This window comes from Nelumbo lutea, chromosome 1 (genome assembly GCF_056320005.1).
Source record: "Nelumbo lutea isolate HS-2025 chromosome 1, American lotus-T2T, whole genome shotgun sequence".
NCBI classification, from domain to species: Eukaryota; Viridiplantae; Streptophyta; class Magnoliopsida; order Proteales; family Nelumbonaceae; genus Nelumbo; species Nelumbo lutea.
The window spans coordinates 86,137,824-86,152,151 of NC_142684.1; the positions used below are offsets into that span (position 1 = coordinate 86,137,824).

Here is a 14,328-nt window from a genome sequence, read left to right on the forward strand (position 1 = left end):
CCTAGATAGGCTCTGATACCAAGTAGAAGATCAAGACTGCAATCAGTCTTGAGCCCTAATAGAATTTAGGTTAAGAAAAGCATAAGAAAAGTGAGAGGAAGAAGGAAGAGAAGAGAAACAGGAGAACACAAGGGTTTGAAAGGAGGGACAGATTCTAACACATCTGCCATTGCCACTCTCTTAGTATATATAGGTTATGTTCAGTACATAGAGAAAAGGACAGATCTGCCCTTAGTACTTACATGACAAATAAAGTAAATAAAAAGCTGAAATAAATAACAACTGAAATAACAAACTGACCCCAACTGACACTACTATGACTGAAACAAATAATTACACATGCTGTTCTATGAACACAGTGGGGGCCACTGCTGTGGGGCCCACATCAGTGTTCTCTACAGTATAGAAGGGTTACTAAAAGTAAGGAAAACACAGTTTATTTGTAGAAATAGTTTTTAAACTCATAGTATTTCTTCTCCCAACCTCAAAATCTCATTCAAAGTTCCATGCATCTATTAGTAATAAAACATACTATTGGGTTAGCCAGGAGGCAAAATGTGGTGTCTACAATCTCGAAAAGAGTATCTCATGTATCTTTTCCTCTGTTTTACTTCTATGGAAGTTTCTCTAACTTAACCATTTCTTGTCTATTAGCAAATCTCAGTCTATGCTTTGGTTAATCAAATAAAGAAAATATGAAAATCTAGGGTTCATAACATTTTTCTACTCCAGTTTCTAGTATTCTGTTACTATTCTTTTGCACATGGCTTAATGAGTTCCTTAACAATATTGAAGGAAATCATTATCCTGTCTCCTTCTATTTTGTAATATTGGTTTTAATTTTTATTTGAGAGAAACATTCAATTAGTGGCTTACCATATTATATTTTTTTACTTTATTTTATCCGTTGTTTTCTTTTTCCATGGTGATTTGGAATTGTTATTTGTCTTGCAGCTTGATATAGAGAACAATTCTGCTCAGAAGATTTGGCAAGTGGTTGAGTTTGTCTTTGGTGAGATTTTAACAAATTCTACTGCCACACATTTCATTTTACCACTGGGTTATTTTCTTCATTTCCAATGTACTACTTCTGTTGTATATGGTCCTATCCTTTGGTTGGGGGCAAGCTATTACTCCTTGATGTATCTTTTTATTTGTATGGCATTGTGATGTTGGAATGGGAAATCAAATACTGGTAAGTATTTTACAGAGATTGATGAATTGGTGTCCTGGCAATAAACTTGACTGTAATCATTTTTATATGTGAAAATGTTTGAAGGCCTATATATTTGCCAAAAACAACAAATTTTCATTAATCAGGGAAATAGAAGATAAAATGAAACATGGTCCAACGTAGGATAGCCGAACCAAGGTGCCATCAAGAGGAAACCAATACCATCCAAAAGAAAAAGAAAAATACAGCAACAAATTACCTTGGGATTTTGATTCCCTCAATATTGAGATGGTTGACCTTGAAATTCACATGAATGATATGTAAGAATGGGGTGGGCTGCAGGGGGGGATTTTAAAGAACATATTTATCCCCTGAAAAGCTCTATTAGTACAAGCTTGTCTTACATTGCTGGTCCCAAGCCTGGTTAAAAGAGGAGGGTTATGTCAGGCCAGAAGTTGACATTAAAACTTTTGCTAAACTCTTATAAACATGGATCCTGAATTGTTGAAGGGTCCGTAAGCGTTACGCTCCATTCTGTACTGAAAAGAGCAGAACGGAGGAACAGGATTCATTTAGCCAATCCCATATAGTTGGGACAGGGCGTAATTGAGTTAAATCTATGCCCTAAAACTTAAAAATTCACTAAGCTCACACCCCATGGTTTCCTTGCAGAAAAGCAACATTGTTTTTTTTTGTTTTAACTCTTCGATTATTAGGATTCCCCAAAAAGAGCAGAAATGCATTTTTTCTCTTCTCTCTCTTTAGAATTCCTAAAATCTCTCCCTCTCCCCTTTTTGCTGTCTTCTTCCCTATATCTTAATTTTATTGGTGTGCAAATTGTTAATTTTATTAAAGTGATGCCATTGTTTTTTGAATTGTCTTATTTTGCTTTTGTTTTTTTTTTTATCATCATCTTTATATTCTTCATTGTAATCTTTGATTGAATAATCCTTAATGTGAAAGTTTCCTTTTGAGTATAAAAAGCTCAACTGATCTTAAAATTTTAGTTGTGGTTGAATATAACTTATGAAAGAAGTAGGGATAAAAGTTAAATGAATTAAATAGAACACTCAATAAAGCCAACACAAACTTTCATGATCATTTTTCTTGTTCTTTTGGTTCTATTTCATTTTTTGCATGGTTTTCCTTCTTGTTTTTTCTTGAACGTAGTTGTAATTTTGACTTTAACAAAAAAAATCAAATAATAACCATGAATTATATGCAAATTCTATGAGAACAATGAGTCAAGTGTGATAAATTGATAATTGGGAGCTTAAATATCATCACCTTTCTTCAATGAGAATACTTCAATCAGTAGCAACCAACAAGCACAACATCAGCATAAAGTAATTATAAGTAACAAAGAAAGTGATCTAGAATCACCATAGGGTTCTTAGATGTTGTAAGCATCACACAACTGAGGTTGTGGAAATAGTAAGTGATTATAGTCTTCCTTGGGGTAGCCAGACATAATTTAAGAAATATCAATAAACTAACCCTGATTATGTTAACCTAAAATAAGTGTAAGTGGACTTATAATAAGCAACTAGTTTAACTGGGATTCAAAATGAAAATAAAAGGATCTTCTACCAAGACATTAACCAAGGAAGCAGAAGCCCTTTCAAAGGAAGCTATTCAGAAGAAGGTGGAACGCTTTCTACTTCAGGAACAAACATAAAGAAATTGATCACTTTAGTTCGAAGGGAATCATTGATAAATGCCTCTGATAAAAAAAATCTTTCTTGATATAGAAAACTAAAAATAATTGATGAAAATAAATTGCCTCCAATAGGATTTGAACCCATACCAAAGGTTTAGAAGACATCTGTCCTAATCATTAGATAATGAAATATTCCTATCACAAATACAAGAAAATAATGGGGAAAATTATGGTAGTATATGACGTTGGCAATAGGTGTTAGACATGAATGGACATCTTTTTATGCTCGACTTGGTGAAATAATGTACTAGCATTTCAATTAAAACTGAGAAAATAAAATTTACTCATAGATATATGTATATAAACAATGTAAGACTTGTAATTTCCAATGGTTAAGTTCCGAATAAGGTTGAAGTTGCATAGCACGAGCTAAGGGAAATTATTCTTTGAAGCCATCAATGCCAATGAAGGTGTTTGTGGAAGGGGTTGAAATAGGAAGCTAAATATCATCTGGTGGGGTGGAAGGAAGTGTGTAGACTGTAGAGTAAAAAGGTGGGTTGAGGGGGAGGGGGGGCGGAAGACCTTGTCTCTAAATTTGTCTCCTCCCTGGAAAATCCGTTGGCACTAATTGGGATTTTGGGTTTTGTAGAGGCATAAGGGAGGAGGGAATTGATTTCCTACCTAGTCTGTTAAGCCTCCTTGACAAAGTTTGCTTGGACCCTTATCATCTAGATAAATGTGTTTGGACACCCCAGTCGATTAAGTTTAGGTCCCTTTTTCAGTCTCCTTCTATCCAGCCCTTCCATGCTAAGGAAATCTGGTGCAAGCCTATTCCCCCTAAGATTTTGGCTTTTTGTTGGAAAGTGTACTATGGGAAAATAAACACCTTGGATACTCTTCAAAATAGAAGATTTTTCCTTTGTATATCACCTAACTGGTGTATCCTTTGCAGATCTCATGGAGAGGATTGTTACCATGTACTAATATCTTGCTCCTTTACTGCAGAGTTATGGGAGTGGCTCCTGTTAGTGGTGTTAGTGAAGGGTATTTCGGTCTTTGTACTTGTTGAACTTTGACATCAGAAGTGAGAGGATGATAGACATTTAACTCATTACGGATATTCCTCACACTGGCATAGTACTCCTCAAGGCTCTAATTTCCCTGTTGCAAATTGAAGTATTCCTGATACAGTTGATATACCCTAGTGGTATTATCCTGACCTGAATACAGTTTCTTAGCATGATCCCACACCTCTTTGGTTGTGTCAAGAAACATGAAGTTCACATTGATTTTGGGTTTCATACTGTTCCACAACCATGTAATGATCTGTGCATCTTCCTGTTCCCAGTCTTCATACTCCTGAGAATTAGTGGGGGGTTTCCCCTCTCTTATATGCTTCACTTTCTTCTTCGCCTTCAGAAAAACCTCTACAGACTTGGCCCAAGGATCATAATTCTCTCCATTCAGTTTAATGGAGGTCATTTGGACATTCAGGTAGTCAATAGAGATCATGACACTAGGTTTACTATCACTGTTATCTGCCATTGCCGAACTCCCTTATCACTGAATTCTGAGCACTGAATTATGAGCACTACACACTGCACACTACACACAGACACTTCACCGAAATCTGCACACTGATTTCAATCAGTAATAAATGCTGAGAACTGCAACACCACAAACCCTAATCACCGAAATCTGCACACTGATTTGAGTAGTATTAAATGCTGAAAAAAAAAACTGCAACACCTTAGCCCCTACTCACCGAAGTCTACAACCTGATTTCAGCGATATCAAGTGCTGAAAACCACACTTGTAACACCACAAACCCTAATCCACACTATTGCCCTTTGAATCACACACACCAGAATAAACCCTAGCATACTGCAATCGAAACCCAACATGCGAACTGTACTACACCTCTCATGTATTCCATAACAGAAAATATGCATAAAAAAAACTTTACCTCATCGCCTGAAGGCCAACCACACGAAGGGCTGAGACACCACTGCACCACACGTACCATCCCTAACTAGGGCTTAGAAACCACAACAACCAATCACCAACGACACAATCGGAGGCATAGGAACCTCCTAGGGAAGAGGGCGATCACTCCTTTTCAGCCCTTTTCCCAGTCTCCAACTCACAGCTGAGAAACCCAAGAGAAGCCCTAATTCGAATGCGCAAAAGACAGAATTATAGCAAGTCTGATTTGTTGAACCTCGCTCTGATACCATGTTGAAGTTTGACCTGCCCTAGAATTCTGTCTTGTTCGTTGACTGTAAAGTAAAGTAAACAACAAGTAGGAGAAGAAAGAAGAAGAGAGAAAGGAGAGGAAAGAGAGAAAGGCTGGTTCAAATTAGAGAAAGATGATCTCCCTAGATTCGGCCAGACCTGTTATTATATTATTAACTTGATGAAAAAGACTTAAGTGCCCTTTTTAAGTAAGAAGCACTCGAACTAACATAACAGTACACATCAACATTCTCAACAAGTACGAAGACCGAAATACCCCTTCACTAACACCACTAACAGCTCCTTTACTACAGAAGTAAGCTTACTCTTTCATCCTTCTTCCTTCCCATGGCATCAAAAAAGAGGAAGAATCACGTGGAGGTGTGCTAGAGCTGCACTGATTTGGACAGTGTGGGAAGAAGGAAATGCTAGAATCTTCCAGGAGGAGAGGAAAATACATGAATTGGAGGAGTGCATTCTGCATAGGGTGATATAGTGGCTGAGATCCTTGGATTCATTCCACCAATTCTCCTTTAATGATACATGGAGGAATTGGTCAGCGGTAGCAAGCAGCTCCTCTTTAAAGACTAGAATCCATATGAGTTGGGAGCCCTCTCTTGAAGGTTTTTTGAAGCTGAATTTTGATGGTAGCAGTGAAGGTAATCTAGGCCCCTCTGGAATGGGAGGGGTACTGAGGAATGAATTTGCTAATGTGGTCCTCCTCTACTCGGGTCCCTGTAATCTGAAGAGCTATACTCGAAGTAGCAAGGAAGAGAAGAGAACCACAGAACTGAAGAGAATGTCGAACTGTACTATCCAGTCGACCAGTCCTTTATTTATAGATGAATATAGTACAAGGTACAAGAAATTACTGGGATGCCCCTGATTAGTGATGGGACACCCAGATGACTTAAATCATTAAACAGGATTAGGCCCATTAACACAAGCCCAGTTACAAGATAAGTTAAACATAAGAATGGGCTAATAAGAACTCTTATCAGCCGAACATCACTCTAACATTCTAACACTCCCCCTCAAGCTAAGCATGAATATCAATCATGTTTAGCTTGCCAAGCATGTCCCTGAACTTCGTTGATGCCAGCCCTTTAGTTAATACATTTGCAATCTGCATCTCTGATGGAGTATAAGGCACACAAAGTTCTCCTGAAATAATTCTCTCTCTGACAAAGTGTCGATCAGTTTCAATATGTTTTGTCCTGTCATGCTGCACAGGATTGTTGGCAATGTTGATAGCAGCTTTATTATCACAATACAGCTTGAGAGGACCCTCAGTCTTGATACCAAGCTCATTAAGGAGAGTCCTGAGCCATAAGAGTTCAGCAACCCCGTGTGCCATAGCCCGGTATTCTGCTTCTGCACTTGATCTAGCCACAACATTCTGCTTCTTATTACGCCATGTGACTAGGTTTCCTCCCAAGAATGTACAGTAACCTGAGGTTGATTTTCTGTCTCCAACGGACCCAGCCCAATCAGCATCAGTGTAGGCTTCAATTTCAAGTCTACTGTTTTTTCTGAATAGAATTCCTTTCCCTGGGCAAGTCTTCAAGTATCTGAGGATTCTTTCCACTGCTCTCATATGAGGGGCCTTTGGTGAGTGCATGAATTGACTGACAACATGCACTGCATAGGCAATGTCTAGCCGAGTAAGGGATAAGTATATCAGTTTTCCTACCAACTTTTGGTACCTTTCCTTATCACAGTATTCTTCACCCATTGATTCTTGTAATCCATGGCTTGGTTCTATTGGAGTGTCTGCTGGCCTGCACCCCATCATGCCTGTTTCCTCTAGGAGATCTAGCACATACTTTCTTTGACATATGTAGATTCCTTCTCTTGATCTAGCAACTTCAATTCCAAGAAAGTATCTCAGATTTCCCAAGTCTTTGATCTCAAATTCTGAAGCTAAGAACTCCTTCAGCCTCTTCATCTCTTTCACATCATTTCCAGTAATTACCATATCATCCACATACACAATGAGTGCTGTAAGTTTGTCATCATGTCTCCTTGTAAACAATGTATGATCTGCACTGCTCTGAGTGTACCCTACTTTCTTCATGGCCAAACAAAGTCTCTCAAACCATGCTCGGGGAGATAGCTTCAAATCATATAATGCTTTCCTTAGTTTACGTACCTTCTTTCCAACATCATATCCAGGTGGGGGTTCCATGAATACCTCTTCATGAAGATCACCATTTAGGAAGGCATTCTTCACATCCAGCTGATGAAGTTCCCAAGAGAATTTTGCTGCTAATGACAGTAGAACCCTGATTGTGTTGAGCTTTGCTATTGGGGCAAAGGTTTCCTTGTAGTTAATTCCTTCCTTTTGTGTAAATCCCTTTGCCACAAATCTAGCCTTGTACCTCTCAATTGACCCATCTTCCCTATGCTTTACTGTGAATACCCACTTGCACCCAACAGTGCCTTTCCCTTCTGGCAGGTCCACCAATTCCCATGTCCTTGTTTTCATTAGGGCTTTCATCTCCTCATTCATGGCTTCTTTCCACCTTGGATCAGATGCCGCCTCTGAATACCTGGAAGGGACACATACAGAGGAAAGAGCAGACACAAAGGAATGATAGGCAGGGGATAAGTGTGAGTAAGAAACATAATCGGCTATGGGATGCCGAGTGGTATAAGAACGAACAGGCTTATGGAGAGCAATAGGAAGATCCAAATCTGAATTGAGTGAATCAGAATTACCTTGGATTGTAGAGACAGATTGATCTGAGTTCAACTGGTTGCAATCATGAGGTTGAGGGGCCTTCTTCCTTCTACTGTATGTAAGTATCTCTTTCTCTTGTTTACTGGAACCTTCAGGAGCATCAGCCGAATCTGGAGAAGCAACTGGGACAGTGGAAGTCTCACTAGGTTGACCCGGAATGTTACATCTAGTAGTAGTGGAAGGTGATGAAATGGGAACAAAAAAGAATGGAGAATGAGAATCCTCTTCCAACCCACTACTCTCCCCCTGAAGAGGATTCTGAGAAGACTGGAAATAGGGTTGAGACTCAAAAAAGACTACATCCCTAGTGACATATTTTTTCTTGGAGACAGGATCATAACACTTATACCCCTTCTGCGTAGGAGAGTACCCCAAAAATATTCCCTTTGTAGCCTTAGGATCCAGCTTGGTCTTCTTTGGATCTTTCACATGTATGAAAAATGTACAACCAAAAACCCACGGGGGAAGAGGAAATTCTGGAAGAGTGGGACACAAAACAGAGAAAGGGGTCTTCATACCCAGTACCTTAGATGGCATTCGATTTATCAGGTATGATGCAGTAAGAACAGCTTGAGACCAATATTGCTTGGGCACATTGTGCTGGAAAAGAAGGGCTCGAGCTGTCTCCAATAGATGCCTGTTCTTGCACTCAGCAACCCCATTTTGCTGAGGGGTGTAAGCACATGATGATTGATGTAACATGCCTGCATCTTCCATGAATGAGTTCAGGGATCTTTCAAAGTATTCAGCTGCATTGTCTGAACGGAATTGCTTGATCTTTTTATCAAATTGTGTTTCAACCATCTTGCAAAACATCATAGTTATCCGAGGAACTTCTTCACGTCCTTTCAATAGATAAATCCAAGTGTATCGAGAATAATGGTCAATAAAACTGATAAAGTAACGGAAGCCATCAATGGAAACAATGGGTGAAGGACCCCAAACATCAGAATGAACCAAATCAAAAGGGGCTTGAATTTCATTACTAGAAATTGGATACATTGATCTACATTGTTTTGACATTTGACACACATCACAAATTAAACTCTAACTCGGAATGCCCTTACATAATTCGGGAAACAACATTGCTAAGGAAGAAAAGGACAAATGACCTAGCCTAGCATGCCACAAGTGCAGCCTAGCTATTGACTCCACACTTTCCGGACTAGTAGTAGAAACTTGCAAGGCTGAGCTGACATCTTCATCAAAATAGTAGAGGCCCCCATACTCATGACCACTCCCAATCGTTCTCCTCGTCAATCTGTCCTAGAAGACACAATGAGAAGGAAAGAAAGTTATACTGCAGTTCAAGTTTTTTGTAAGCTTTGAAACAGACAACAGATTTGAGGTAAGACTAGGAACATGTGGGACTGATTTAAGAGAGAGATCATTGCTTAGGTCAATCACCCCCTTTCCAGAGATGGTGGAGAGGGACCCATCAGCTACTCTCATCTTATCCTGGCCAGACAACAGATGATATGTGGAGAATAAGGAGGACATATGTGTCATATGGTTAGTGGCTCCGGAGTCAATCACCCAAGAGGTAGAATTAATGGAACTAGATGCACTAAATGCAGAGGTTGTACCTGATTTGGCAAGAGAGGTGGAAGCTAAAGATTGTTCTTCTGACGGGCTAATGCCCGACTGAGAACCTCTACCTCACTAGCTGTGAAGCCCAAAGTACTTGGTCCAGAGGAGTCGGCAGCCTGCCTTGCGGTGGAAGATGACACTGTCTGAATACTCTGTGAGTTGTCACTACTGTTGTTGGTGGCAAGATTCCCACTTGCTGTGTGGCCCTTATGTTGCCTTTTGTCCTTTCTCAGAGCAGCTGGCTTCAGATGAGGGTACAGGACCCAACATTTCTCCTTTGTGTGTTTCTCACCACCACAATGTGTACACTTGAGGGACTTCTTGTCTGAAAATCTATTCCCCTTAGTGGAGACTAAGGCTGAATGTTCTCCAGGTAGTTCTGTTGACTGTGTCTGGGAGTCAACTTGCATCTCCTTTCTCCTTACTTCTTCATTCCTCACCAGGTAGTAGACATGGTGAAGCTCAGGTAATTCATCTCTCCCTAGAATCTGTGACCTTATACCTTCATATACAGGGTCAAGACCCGCCAGAAACTTGAAGGCTCTACCCTCCTCAATCTACTTATCATGCCTCCCCTTATCATTAGCATTTTCCCAATCCAAAATCAAATGGTGGTCAAGCTCTTCCCAGAGGCCTTCCAGTGTTGCAAAGTAGGTTGCCACGGACATGTCTCCTTGCCTTAGGGCTGCAATGTCTTGGTTCGGTCTGTAGATTCTAGCATTGTTCTTTTTCTGGCCATATGTCTTAGATACTTTCTCCCAAATTTTAGCAGCTGTGGGGAAGTGATGAACAGTTCTGGCCACCCTAGGAGTCATAGAGGCCAGCAACCAAGACATGACTGTGGCATTTTCCTTGCGTCACACGGTGTATTCAGGACTGCCAATTTCTGGTTGTTTCTTGTCTCCATCCAAATAGCCAGTAAGCTCACGAGAGGTAATGAACAGCATTGCTGAGACAGACCACTCTCTGAAGTTATACTCATCTAGCAGCACACTTGTAATCTGCAAGCTGTGCAGGTTAGGGTTTTCCAGGTTTGAGGACCTTGTAACAGGTCTGTTATCTCTAGACGAAACTTCACCGGATAGTGAGGACATCCTGAATTCAGTCCAAGAGTTGTTCACAGTGCAATAGGTGGTTCTGTTTAGGACTGGCCGAAGTGGTCACAGTGTTCACAGTGCTGGTAGAAGTGTTCACAGTTCGGGTACTGTGCAGTGCTGTTTAGGACTGGTCGAAGTAACTGAACCAGTTCACAGTGCTAGTAACTGAAGTTACTTCAGTTAGGGCTTGTTCTGCAATCTGAAGTAACTGTGCAGTGCAGTAACTGAAGTTCACAAAGTAGGACTGATAACTGACCTGAAGAGAATCTGTAACTGAAGTTACCACAGTTCTGCCCAAGTCTTGCTGGGGCACGAAGCTGCAACTGTAGAGAAGGCTAAGTCTTTACCACTTATTCTGCGCAAGTCTTGCTGGAGCACGAAGCTGCAACTGTAGAGGAAGCTCTCCCCCTTTCGGCTAGTGCTAGGACTGCTGAAATCAGTCCTCAACTAGGTCTGTCCTATATAGACCTCTCTTAGTAGCCCAATAGCTACTATTTGCTGGAGATAATCTAGTAGGACATCTACTTCTGGGTCTTACTTTCCTTGAGTCCTACAACCAAGAGAAACCCTAGGTTCGAACTTGCTTTACTCTCTTACACTCCTAGGTCTTCACTGCAGCAACCCAGAAAAGGAAGAGAGAAGATGAAAAGACAGCAAGAGAAAAGAGTGCGCCTGCTGAAACCAGGAAGGAGCTAATGCTCTGATACCATGTAATCTGAAGAGCTATACTCGAAGTAGCAAGGAAAAGAAGAGAACCACAGAACTGAAGAGAATGTCGAATTGTACTATCCAGTCGACCAGTCCTTTATTTATAGATGAATATAGTACAAGGTACATGAAATTACTTGGATGCCCCTGATTAGTGATGGGACACCCAGATGACTTAAATCATTAAACAGGATTAGGCCCATTAACACAAGCCCAGTTACAAGATAAGTTAAACATAAGAATGGGCTAATAAGAACTCTTATCAGCCGAACATCACTCTAACATTCTAACAGTCCCCTTGTGATTGGGAACTCTACAAGAGCAGAATTGCTAGCTGCCATCCAGGGAGTACAGCTTGCAGTTCAGCTAAGTGTGCAACGACTACTTTTAAAAGTGGACTCCAAGGTGGGGAGTGGGAAAAGGATTCTTTTTTGGAAGGACTTATGGAGTGAAGATGCGCTGTTAAAGGAGATTTACCCAAATCTGTTCAAATTTGCAACAAATAAAGATGTGATGTGGCTGATTGTATGGAAATTCAGGATTGTTGTAGAATTTGGAACCCCCAATGTTGAAGGAATCTGAATGATTGGGAAGTGGCCTCACTTGTTGACCTGTTACAAAAACTATATAGTTTAAGGGTGAGTGAGCAAAGGGAGGACAGGAGGGTGTGGACATTTTAGATAGTGTGGAACTGTGGATTGTGCTCTCTATAGAAGCAGCATGGAAACAACAGATCATCTGCTACTCCATTGTAGCCAGGGTCTGGAAAAGAATGGTATATCTGTTTGGGTTGGAATTGTGCTTTCTGGGTGATGTGGAGAGCTTTCTAGGTGATGGTTTTTAGAAGTCTTGAGCAAAGAGGGTAAGGTGGCATTGGAAATTATCCCAGAAACAGTTTTTTTGACTGTTTGGGGGGAGAAACACACAAATATTTGAGGGTAAGCAGGGCTCAGTAGAGAAATCATCAAGTGTTGGGTGTGTTTTCTTGGTTGACAAATCACAAAATTGTACAAAGGGAAAAATTACAACTCTTTTTTAGCTAATGGGAAATCTTTTTGTAATGACATAGTCTTGAGTTGGGTTTGGGATGTCTAATTGCTTGTATGTCCCGTGTACAGAACCTCTCAGGGGTTGCTATTTGTACATCATCTTTTTTAGGAAAAGATATATTTTACTGTTATCAAAATAATGCCAATGAAGATGTTTCTTTTACTATGAGTTCTACACATATTCTATGTTAAAAAGGTTCTTGAAACTACCAGATGTTGACAAAATGTACTCATTTTTTACAGGCTGGGTTTATGTTTTAGAAATGGCTCTGAAAGTCTATGCACTTGGATTTGACAATTATTGGATGGAAGGACAAAACCGATTTGATTTTGTAGTGACGTGGGTAATAGGTAATGAAATGAAACTCTCAGGTCCTAATGGTTTTCATATGTTATATAATAATGTACTTGACATTCTCACTTTCAAAGAACATATGTTCTTGTTATGTTTCCATTGCATGTGGCATGGCTATTTGTTTCTACTATAGATTCTGAATCTACAGTCTGTAAAGAGAAGAAAAAGAAGTTCAAAGACAAAAAAAGGGAAAAGGTAGAATTGTATTGCCTAGATTTTGTTGCATGCAAGGTTCAAAGTATCGATACGATACGCATTTCGGCTGTATCGTATCGGTACTTAGAAACGGCCGATACACACTTTTTTTTTAGTTTTTTTTCAAAGTTTGGATTTTTGGGAAGCTTATAAGATGTTTTTTATTATTAAAAATAGTTGGGGGTCCGAAACGCTGCATTTCGGACCATATCTTTTTCAAAAGATATGATATGATATGCCCAATACGGGGCGTATCGTATCGATACTTTGAACCATGGTTGCATGACCACTTCTTTTTGTTACCCAAAATTACTAATCGGACATAAATGCCCTAGGATTCTAATCATTTAAGATTTATTCTCTCTTTTCTAATATAAAATTTCTATAAAAATTGAATCCCTTCTTTCAGGGTTGTTTGCTCCCTATTTCATCATTTAAAGAATGAGAATCATGTTTAGAATTCAAAACATATTAATACTCACAAGATACTTGTAAGTATATTTTGACCCACTGAAATTTTATTCTACTTTCTGAAACTAAAATCAACCATAAACTTGGATTTAAACAATGATTTAAATATCATACGATACGTCCGATACGGGGCGTATCGTATTGGTATCGGCTTGAGGAGATACAGGATACGGGATATGCTACGAATAAACCCTTATCTCCTTAATCGCGCGTGTTGTAATGATACGCCTTCGTATCGGCTCGTATTGTAATGTATCGGAGTGATACGCACCGATATGGCCGATATGGATTGGCATTTTCTGCACGCACGTTTATCTTCAAAAGGGTGCGCCTAGCGTGATTCGAACACAAACCACCCAGCGCCAAACCTTAAACACATGCATAAACCATTAAGTCACCTTTAATCTTGTGTAATCCAATAAAATAAAATATCTTTTTTATATTCTAGTGTCCAAATGTAATACAAAAAAAAAAATACATTTATGTTTAACAATTCTAGAAAAATAAAAAAATAATGTTCAAAACTAATATTTTATAAACTAATAGAATAAATAATTTCTTAAATCCACATTTATATAAAATATTTGTTTAATCTCAAGAATTTTATACAAAAAAAGATATTAATAATAGAATAATTATTTTGGTGCTTAATATTTATAAATTTGATCATGACATGTATCTTAAAATTTTATAAATTATTAATTAATATTTTAATGTTAACTAAATAAAAGTGTATATATATATTATTTATAAAAATAAAAATATTATTTACAAAAACCTCGAGAATATAATATAAATTGAATTTGTCAAATCCATTAATCTACATTTATATCAAAAAATGATTTTTTATCTCAAAATTTATGGAAACAAAAATATTAATAATGGAATAATTATTTTAACAGTTAAAAATTATGAATTTGCATATGATGTGTATATTAGAAAATTTAATATATTTGAAAGATTTTAAGTTAATATTATATATTATTATAAATTTTTAATTTATATTTTAATTACATTTTATAATAACGTTTTTATTGTTTACAAAGATAAA

At 38.6% G+C, this 14,328-nt stretch overlaps 1 protein-coding gene across 1 annotated transcript in view; it reads left to right on the forward strand.

Moving 5' to 3' along the window:
- TPC1 (two-pore channel 1) overlaps positions 1-14,328 on the forward strand; it is a 169,269-nt gene that overhangs the window by 104,600 nt on the left and 50,341 nt on the right. Inside the window, exons 14-15 of the mRNA XM_088965604.1 lie at positions 955-1,012; positions 12,500-12,607. Coding sequence (XP_088821730.1) covers positions 955-1,012; positions 12,500-12,607 — 166 coding nt within the window. The remainder of the gene's footprint in view (positions 1-954; positions 1,013-12,499; positions 12,608-14,328) is intronic.